General features: G+C 43.9%; 1 protein-coding gene across 2 annotated transcripts in view; it reads left to right on the forward strand.

Moving 5' to 3' along the window:
• Nucleotides 1-10820, forward strand: part of gba2 (glucosidase, beta (bile acid) 2) — a 28484-nt gene that overhangs the window by 16580 nt on the left and 1084 nt on the right. For both annotated transcript variants that reach the window (XM_083640678.1, XM_083640679.1), the window contains exons 10-18: nucleotides 855-1039; nucleotides 2057-2161; nucleotides 2698-2805; nucleotides 3349-3500; nucleotides 3724-3830; nucleotides 5542-5684; nucleotides 7518-7633; nucleotides 8052-8243; nucleotides 9356-10820. The exon at nucleotides 9356-10820 is cut by the window's right edge and continues 1084 nt beyond it. In XM_083640678.1, coding sequence (XP_083496804.1) covers nucleotides 855-1039; nucleotides 2057-2161; nucleotides 2698-2805; nucleotides 3349-3500; nucleotides 3724-3830; nucleotides 5542-5684; nucleotides 7518-7633; nucleotides 8052-8243; nucleotides 9356-9577 — 1330 coding nt within the window. In that variant the 3' untranslated portion in view covers nucleotides 9578-10820. The remainder of the gene's footprint in view (nucleotides 1-854; nucleotides 1040-2056; nucleotides 2162-2697; nucleotides 2806-3348; nucleotides 3501-3723; nucleotides 3831-5541; nucleotides 5685-7517; nucleotides 7634-8051; nucleotides 8244-9355) is intronic.

Raw genomic sequence — 10820 nt, forward strand, 5'->3', positions numbered from 1 at the left:
TGTGTCTGAGTTTGTTTTGCCTTTGTTCTGAAAATTGAAAATAAAATATACAAAAAAAAAAATCTCTTAAAAAAAATCATATTTTCAATGTCTTTTAGATTAGCCTAAAAGTTAGGGTTATGGTTGTGTTTCCATGGTTACCACATCTGGCGTTTACTTTCAGAGTGCTTCAGTGGATCCAACAGCGCTTGCATAACACAATAGGGTGTTCAACGCACCACCGCTACCGTTTTTTTAAACAAACGTTTTGCTACGTTTTGTCGGAGCTGAACTCAGCCCTACGCTTGTCTGCCTGTCTGATCACCCCGCGGATCAGAGCAGGTAAGCAGGCAGAGAGAGAGAGAGAGAGAGAGAAAGTGAGTGAACACAATGTCTTTGTCGGTAAACAGCTGAATGCTAAAGTGCTGTGTGTCTGTGTGTGTGTGTGTGTGTGCGTGTGTGTGTGTGTGTGCGTGCGTGTGTACGTGTGTTTGTGTGTGTGTGTGCACGTGTCGGTGATTTAATGCTGAAACAGAGAGACAGAGACGGTGAGAGACAGAGACGGTGCCTCACAGTTGTGGGGAATAGCGCAGCTTGCGAATATAACTGATGTCGACGATGCTCCTTTTTCAGATGTATTTCCATGACAACAATATATTCAGACCAATACGGTACTTACTTACCGTTTGTTTTATTTAGGTAAATTCAATTGTCACAGCTCAAACAAAATGAAAACGATGGAGCATGAAAACCAGGAATGATGACATAATAATTTAATGACATAATTTAGTTAAAAAAAATTTATTGAAATGTTACTGTTTTGTATGGATTTCTGAAGACTTCACCCAGGTTTGATTGTGTACGCTGTGTTGCAGTTCTCTCCCCTCCTGGTACAAGTCGGCCCTGTTCAATGAGCTGTACTTTGTGGCGGATGGCGGGACGCTGTGGACGGAGCTGGCAGAGGACAGTGACGTCAGCGGGGGGGTCCGCAGCGAGGACGGGGGGCTGCCAGCTCAGCCTGCCGTCATCAAGGAGTACGGCCGCTTCGCCTACCTGGAGGGTGAGGGCCACGAAACAAGACTAGGCAGCACTGTCCTGTGATTATAGAATTCAATATGTTGTCGTTTATCAGTAAGATTTTGGGAAATGGACTGTATTTATAGAGCACATTTTATATAGTTGATCAACTACCCAAAGCGCTTTTACATGAATACCTCACATTCACACACCGACGGTGTCTGCAGCCATGCAAGGCGCTAGCTGCTCATCGGGAGCAGTTAGGGGTTCAGTGTCTTGCTTCAACGACACTTGGACACGCTGCCGGGAGGAGCCAGCCTCGAACCGGGAACCTTCCGATTCCCAGGCGACAGCTCTACCTCCTGAGCTAATGCCGCCCCTGAAAATGAATGCATTTTTTCTTTTTTTACTATACACATTGAGTTTTCCTTCTTTTGTTCAAGTTGCACAAAACATTGATGCTACGTTCACACGACCACAGGCCTACTTTTTGGTGATGGTATGTGCCTTCGGGGTTTTGACTGAAGTGAGGCGTCTCCCCAAAGTCGTCCGTCTGGCGTCCTTTCCGTTGTTTTGTCTCGCTGCCTGTCCTCCATGCGAACAACGCTGGCTCAGCCAAGCAGGTGTGGACGCTCACACGATGACCGTTATCTTGCACCAATGAAGTGATATTTACTCATTAGTGTCATGGCAAAAACGGACAAATTCAATTAGAAGCTGCGTGTAGGTCTCATGCTTCTGGATGCCATTCTGCATCACATGTTCATGTGATTCAGATCTGGAAAAATGTGACTCCCTGCAGCTTTTTTGCAATTTGAAAACATCAGATCTGTGTTCACATGTGAGGGGAGAAATCTGAATTGGGACACTTTAATCCTTTAAAAAGAGTGGAGAAGCATACACTACATACATAAACTACTTGTCCGTGCATGCACTGTACCCACAGTCTTGAAAGATGTATCGAAAATGTAAATAGAAAACGGAGAATAGCGGCACACTGGGTGTGTCATAACATGGTCAAAGTTTCATAAGCCACGCCCTCTGACTTCCTGTTTCCCAGGTCAGGAGTACAGGATGTACAACACATACGATGTGCACTTCTACGCCTCCTTTGCACTCATCATGCTATGGCCCAAACTCGCCTTGAGCCTGCAATACGACATCGGTGAGTGGAGCATCGCAGTATTTTTTAATATTTTAAGTTCAACTTTAAGCGTGTTCAGGGTATCTGCGGGGTCTTGAAAAGTATTCAAAGTTGATCAATCAATTTAGGGAAAATTAAGACCCTTAAAAAGTCTTAATCGCCACTGGATGAGGTATTACATGTTGTAGCTATTGTGCTGATTGTGTTAAATGGGCATAATGATATCATCTCATATCGATCGCAGACCCCTGAATTGACTCAAAATCATATCGTGGCAGACTTTGTGACATCAGCAAATATCATATCGTTGTCCAAAGAATCTATATAATATTCGTAGTATCGTGATGAAACTTGTGATTTACACCCCTATCGCTGATGTGACAAAAGTGGTTGAGGTTTTAAAATGGATTAAAAAAGGTCTCGAAAGGTACAGTGTTGAATTTAAACTTCAGGATTCCTGCATATAACCTGGTGTTGTATAGATGTATAGATGTTTGTTTTGAGTGAATGCACAGGTTTTACAGCATCTCTATCTTTCTCGTCTCTTCTTCTCTCAGCCGGCAGTGTGGTTCAGTGCGACCCAACAGAGAGGCTCCATCTGATGAGCGGCCTGTGTTCTCCTGTCAAGGCCAAGAACGTGGTGCCTCATGACATCGGAGACCCAGGTAGAAGAATTAGCTTTTGTTATGACTCAATCATCAATGGATTCACTCGAAACATTTGTGACACTGTCTGGTGACCATGAAATTGCACAAAGAAAGTGTGGGGGGGGGGGGGGGGGGATGTTTTCTTCATATTGTCATATCAAGTTTAGCCGTTGAAGAACACACTCAATATAACAACAGCTTTAGGATCACTAGCTACCCATTTAGTGATTTAATACTAAACTAAGCTTCTTCACCAACTTTCAGGGCGACTTTCTCTGAATGTTGCTTTTAGGAGTACGAACGAACATTCAAATAAGAATATCTGCTTCAAATAGTTTCACATTTCAATGTATGACACATCATTTGAAACGAAAGCGTACAGTCTGAAATTTCATAATCTGTAAAAAGTGAAAAGATTACCTTGTCCTCCTTGTTCCCCAAAAGCCCCAGTCCCTGTCACATATTTCTTCCACTGTGCTTCTGTCTAGGACTAGATTTGAAATATGTTCGCGCAACCTCACAAATTCTCTCTCGGTACAACGTTGTGACTCTGTCGCCTAGATGACGAGCCGTGGCAAAGGGTGAACGCCTACCTCATCCACGACACTGCCGACTGGAAGGACTTGAACCTGAAGTTTGTCCTCCAGGTGTACAGGGACTTTCATCTCACCCAGGACACTCAGTACCTGCAGGACATGTGGCCCATCTGCCAGGTACAAAGAACGTACGGGGTCGAATGTGATCGCTGCATAAATTCAGATACATGAAGACGGGAGATCACTGCTGTCTGCTCTAACTGAAAGAATCCACAAATTAGTCATGTCGTCTCGGTTATTTTGGTTGGTTATATACAATGTCTATATTAATGGGTTTCTTCCTCAGGAACTTGCTCCCATCATCATCTTGTTCCTATCTTGTTGTGGTTGTTTCTCCCAGGCGGTGATGGAGTCTGAGATGAAGTTTGACCTGGATGGAGATGGCCTGATAGAGAACTCTGGATACGCCGACCAGACCTACGACGGCTGGACCGTGACTGGACCTAGGTGAGGATTTAAGCGTGGAAGATGGAAGTGCAGCAACAAGAGGAATGATCACTATGAATACAAGGCAGGGTCTGAGGCCACGTTTAGACAACGCTCTCTGCGTAAAAAAACGGCAAACTGTCGTCGTGTTCTGGACTTCGGTTCTGCGTTTTTTACACGGCGTTTGTGATAACGATGATTCGCGTGCAGACCGGAGCCGCAAATGTCATCGGCAACTCCGAGCAGCGTAAAGTCAGACAGGTTATTCACATAAGATCAAAGATCTCTTTTACGAGGGAGACCTGGCCAGAACAAGCGCATAAAAAAAGATATGAGCAGTCGATGAGCACCATCAAAGCAAGCCCGAAATAAATGCGTAACTCTTTATTGAAGCTGATGTAATCACGCGTCATATCATCTCTGAACTTGGGTTAGGGAGAGAAGGAGAGAAACTGCTTTCCATTTCAAACAGGCCTGAATTTGACGGCAGAGAGGAAGAGAGCAGGCCGGCTGGAAACGGAAGGAGCCATCCCTAGTGAGAAAAAGCAGGAAAAGCGTTTGTTCTATGATGAAAGTTTGTATAGCTACAGTTCAGTACTTTTGTAGCTCTGTCCACTCAGGGACCGGAGGTTGATGAAAGTTGATATATTTATAGCTACGGTACAGTACTTCTATAGCTCTGTCCAGGGACCGGAGGTTGCGTTCAAAGGTTGTATCAGAGATTAGAGGCCATGGCTGTCAGAACTTACTCTTCCTGTTTACGTCATCTTGTTGATCTGTCCTTTCTTCCTTGGGGGAAAGTGGACACAGAAGGCTCACAAAACCCAAGCCAACATCAGGGGATTCATCCTTCTCTTAGACTGCTTTCACTCTTAAGAAGGATCTGAATAACTTGACTGTTTTTGACTTGTTAAATCACGTGGTTTAGTAAGACGTGGATCTGATTACACCACCTGACAAAGTTAATCAAATCTCTTAATTAACTCTAAATAGTTAATTCAAACTGCGTGACACTCCTACACCTCACTGTTCGCCCGTCCACTGGCTTTGATTCCCCCAACCCCAAATATTACTTCTTCACATAGTGTGAAGCTAGAAAGCGTTTACATGTATGTGTGTTTTGCAAACTGCAACCCCCCCCCCCCCCCTCCCCTTTCCCGACTCACCTGGTCAAACCTAGTAGTTTGACTCACATATGAGTCAGACTAGGTTTACGAGTCACAGGAAGCGTAAACACACAATCAGAACTTCCGAGTGTGTTTACACTTCCTGTTAGTCTCTCAAGCCAGACTGTCTCTTCTACATAAGGTGAATAAGTGAAATTTATAAAACGGCTCTCTCAAATCAAGCGATCTGATTGGTTCACAGCCGTGGTACGTGTGTGTGCCTGTGTTGACGTTACGTTCAGCAACTGCGTCGGCTGTGCAGGGAGCTACAGGAGGGGCTATTTTATTTTTAACATTATGATTTATGAATAACAGCCATTTAAATTGGAGTTGTCTGTTCATATTGCTATACTTTGTAACTGTTTTATAAGAGCAATAGCTCACTTCAGGCCATGATATATATATGCTCATTAGACCACACTGTAAGGGCGTTTTCGCCTTTCGGCGTCGGGCGAAACATGGCTCTTAGCCGTGTTATAACGAGCATATATCACGGCCTGTCGTGGTGAGCTATTGCTGAAGTATTCCCTGTGGTGGTAAGAGCTTCTCCTCTCTGTGTTGGGCAGTGCATACTGTGGCGGGCTGTGGCTAGCATCAGTGTGTGTGATGTGCAAGATGGCCAGACTGGTGGACAACGAGGAGGCTTACCGACGCTACAGAGACATCCTCGATCGAGGCAGCGCTGCCTTTGACAAACTGCTGTGGAACGGTCAGTTTAAACATGCAGCTAGTAGCTAGAGACCAGGGGTCGCCAACCTTTTTGAAATGAAGTGCCATTTTCAATTTTGCTTGTCAATCAGTGTGCCGCACCAAGATGAATGACTCGCACACCAAGATGAATGACTCGCACACCAAGATGAATGACTCGCACATCAAAATGTAACGCTATTCCTTCCAAAATCAGGAGATTGAAGTAAAGCACTATACACCGCACGGTCCTTCTCTGTCTTGCTCGCTGGCATTTTTCATCTGCTTTCTGCTGCCCAGAGCCATGTATATAGACGGTTTTCACCAGAGCGCAACCCCACAGCACTTCCTTTTTCTCAGCATTCGGCAAACTGCAGAAATATTCACTCGACATCGTTACTTTTGTTTTCGCCGCTCAGCTGTATAGACGGTTTTCACGGAATGGTCAGTCCTGCACTTGAATGTTTTTTTTTTCTTTTATGTCCATAGCAAACACTGCAACAGGAAGTGAGCGGGGGTTCAATTTAGAATGTTTTTCTTGTCAAGTTAAAACCGTCTATAGGATATTTACGGTGCAGTAGTGACCCACTCTCTGCCTCTGATTGGTTGCCTTCTATGGCAGCAGCAGAGCAATCGAGTGGCATCTTACTGCTCTGCTGCAACCAATCAGAGGCAGAGAGTGGGTCACTACCGTAAATATCCTAAGTAAAATGCTGCGCAGTTGCAAATGCAAGAAGTAGGTAATTTGACTGGGCACTTAAACATTTCTATAAAAAATCTCAATTGCGCACTTATTGCTGCTGCGCGCTGCCGTGCCAGTGGTTAACCCTTTGCGTGCCAGAGGTGGCACGCGTGCCATAGGTTGCTGACCCCTGCTATAGACGGTTTTAACGGGACAACATAAACATTCTAAATGGACCCTAGCTTACTTCTTGTTGCAGTGTTTGCTAATAATACAATAGCCGACAGGAAATAAGATAGGTTTTTACAACACCTCTTAGCCGTTGGGTTATTCCTTCCTTCTACGAGTGTGAGGATTTACTCCGCTGTATTTACTGACGGTTTGAAAGTAGATGCAGAATCAAGATGGTGAACTGCATCCACTCTTGAGATGCAAAATGAATAGGAGGGACACAACAAAGTCAGGTTGATGCTCTTAACCCATTGATACCAATTTTTTTTTCAAAAAAAAGTATAGAAACATTATTCTGGAGATGTATAGACGTGATGGTACATAATCAGGACTTATGGGACACTTGTATTTCCTGTAGTATGTTTGGTATTAGCTATGTATGTGTAATTATATGTATAGGTGGTAGGTAGCCTATGTGTGTATGGGCATGTATGTATAATTAGGAGCATGTGCTATATGTGTGTGTAAATCAATGCATGTATGTATCCATGTGTATGCATATGTACTGCATATGTTTACATATAACGTAAAGGAATAAGGGTAAGGGCATTTAACAAGCTAGTTAGCTTCAGCCCTAAACCCTTTCGGTCAGCCTTCTGTATCTTTTGTTTTCTGTTTTTTTCTATTCTGTGAATATTCTTTTCTTTCTGATCGAAATAAACTAAACTAAACTAAACTAAACTAAACTAAAAATACCTGATGGAGCATTTGTGTGTATATCCCTCATTTGTGTGCGTATCCCTTTAAGATCGCGAACCGCGTTAATGCGGTTCGCGGTCTTAAAGGGATACACACACAAATGCTGCATCAGGTATCAATGGGTTAATCAGTTACACTGTCAAAAGGCTTTTTTCAACACTGGTTTTATGAAAACAATACATTGAAAAGGCTGATTTAACCTACTTGGCATGTCTGTTTTGACCGTTTTCCCTCCATGTTTAGGTCAGTACTACAACTATGACAGCAGTGGCAGAGACCTGTCGAACAGCGTCATGTCTGACCAGTGTGCCGGCCAGTGGTTCCTGAGGGCGTCGGCCCTAGGAGACGGAGAGTACCAGGTCAGAGCACAAGGCATGAGGCCACTCACTGACTCCCTTTACATGCACACAATATTCCACTATTATTCGGAAAATGACAATATTCTGAATTTGACAAGGGTCATGTAAACGGCATATTCCAGTTGCATTTTCCGAATTTGCCCTTTTTCCGAATTTAGCATTTTCCGATTAGGACATGTGGGTTATTCCGGTATTATTCCGGTTTTAGGAGGATTCTTTGATCATGTATACAGCGCAATTCGGAATATGCGTCTCAATCAGGGTTTTTCCTGCACGTTTGCCACGCCTGTTGCGTATTTGCGGTCAGCTGATGTGTGCTAGAAAGCACTAGAAGAGGCGATATACGGTATAATCATATAATGATGCCAGCAGTGCATGACAACGTTGTGGTCCCAGCGTCTCTCCCTGTCTTCCGCAGGCGTTTCCCGAGGAGAAGATCCGCAGCGCGCTGAAGTCTGTGTTTGACTTGAACGTCATGAGCTTCGCCGGAGGTCAGATGGGGGCGGTGAACGGCATGCGGCCAGAGGGGGTGCCTGACCGCTCCAGCGTCCAATCGGACGAGGTCTGGACCGGAGTGGTGTATGGACTGGCAGCCACCATGATCTATGAGGTGTGTGTGTGTGTGTGTGTGTGTTAGTAACTACATTCTCCCTCTTAGGTCAAGCTGCACTCTGAAAGTTCTGTATCGACCAACATTTTATTTTATTTTGATGATCACTTCATCGTTTAAGTGAAGTCATTTGTCAAGTGCCAAACATTTGCTGAATAAAAGTGTCACAAATGCTTCAAAGATTTTCTTGCTTCTAAAGCCGAGCATACACTGTCCAAATACACTGTATTACTGAGCATACACTGTACAAATACACTGTATTACTGAGCATACACTGTACAAATACACTGTATTACTGAGCATACACTGTACAAATACACTGTATTACTGAGCATACACTGTACAAATACACTGTATTACTGAGCATACACTGTACAAATACACTGTATTACTGAGCATACCACCACCTTATAAGGTGAATAGAAGAGTCGCGACATCTCCATTCACTCCAATGGACCAGTTTTTTTACTCTCAAGAGTTATATATATATTCTCAAGAATATATATACATAAATAGGCTAACTAAAACAAATTATATATAAAAAGTAATTGTTTTGATCTCGATTATCTTGTTTTCATAATTGTGAGAAGCCAAAATTTTAATTGGGATTAAAATGGGATTAATTGCACTGCCTTAGCACTGAGGTAGGGCCTGACGGTCAGACCGTGCACTGTGAGCACATCATTAGGGGAGCGTTAGGAGGACAATTAAACATTTCTAAAATCATACAGTGCATGGATGGGAGCCACACGAAAGCAATTTTAACAGTCACTTTTGGCTCTGTTAACTTGATGAACATTTTGTCATGATTTTTTACTTATAGATGAAATGATCAATTAATCAACAAGATAAGTGACAAAATCGATAATGAAAATCACTAGTTGCAGCCCTAGTTGAATAGGTATTTTTGTTCATTTGACTGTTTATGATGTGTATGGTTTAACCCATTGATACCCGATGCAGCATTTGTGTGTGTATCCCTTTAAGACCGCGAACCGCGTTAACGCGGTTCACGGTCTTAAAGGGATACGCACACAAATGAGGGATACACACACAAATGCTGCATCAGGTATCAATGGTTTAACGGTACGGACGTCTCTCCTCCCTCTCAGGGCATGCGGGACGAGGGCCTGCGCACGGCGGAGGGCTGCTACCGCACGGTGTGGGAGAGGCTGGGCATGGCCTTCCAGACGCCTGAAGCCTACTGCGAGAAGAGCATCTACCGCTCGCTCGCCTACATGCGACCGCTCAGCATCTGGGCCATGCAGCTGGCCCTGGATCAGCGCCGCGCCGCACCCGCTCCGAACAGGGAGCAGGCACAGAATCACAGCTAGGAGGACTTGAGCCACCAGACTGGAGCAAATGGAGGGATACGACAAGAAGCGCGGGATTGTTTTTTTTAAATATAAATCTGTACCCTCTGTAACGCTCCTGTAACCACTCATCTGTGTTGCCCCACAAACTCCCAGCCTGCACTACTCCCGTTGATTGGTTACGGATGTTGAATTTTGTTTTGCTCCAGATGTTTTCCTCATCTGAGGCTCGAGTCAGAACTGAGATATTTATGCTCCACAATTCATTAGCTACATCGGGGGGCCCGTACTACGAAGCTCGATTAACAGATCCAGGATATCTTCCCTTCATCTGGATTGATTAACCCTAACAATCGCAATCATGCTACCCAGCCCTACCAAACTGGTTGTCAACTTGGTCCGTCAACCAACGATTTCCCTATCCAGCTTTGAGCTCGTATACATACATGTACAAGAGGCGTGGTTTGTAACAGATAGCCAATCACAATGCAACAGAGCATTTATTAGCGGTGGTTTACTGTGTATAGGGTGGCGACTGGAGACGATGCGCCATGGGCGCAACGTGTGGGATTTACGACATCGCTGATGATGTCACAATGTTCCGTCACATGAGTGGTATCATCAGTGAACACTTTCTCTACTTACCCATTGTGACATCACTGATGATCTCACAATGAAAACGTGACCAGATTGTGACTATCACCACCCGGACAACTCGGAACGCAGGAAAAAATGGTCTTCGTCCTGTAAAAAATGAATTGAGCGGTTGTCAAGGTCGGAATTACACGTCGGAAATTCGGGTATCTTGAGCTCCGAATTGTCCAAGTTGACGTCATCACAAGTTTTTCTTGACCTACTTTGAGGTGTAAATTATGCATTATGTGATTATATTGTTTAGATTTCGCTCTGATTATAGCAATATGTTGAATTCAACAGCTATTTTACCAATTAAATTAGCTAGCTGCATATGTTTTTGTAACTCCGACCGTCTGAGTTGAAAACCGTGTGAAGGCAACTATTCTGGGGGTCAGAAAGAAATATCCGAATTGAAAGTTCTGCTCGGAGTTGTCTTGAATGCGGTATTTAGTTTGTTACTCTAGGACTAATATTACCGATTTTAGTCATTTCTTTGAACACCGGTTTTTGTTGCCTTCATATTCAAATATTTGCCTACACTGCGTGAATTCACCCTCGGCTCAATAACACCTCTGAATGTTTTTTTTGAGAGTGGAAGGAACGTTAAGCTGAGTTTAAATCTACATCA

The sequence above is a fragment of the Poromitra crassiceps genome (assembly GCF_964638095.1).
Source record: "Poromitra crassiceps genome assembly, chromosome: 7".
In the NCBI taxonomy this organism is placed as follows: domain Eukaryota; kingdom Metazoa; phylum Chordata; class Actinopteri; order Beryciformes; family Melamphaidae; genus Poromitra; species Poromitra crassiceps.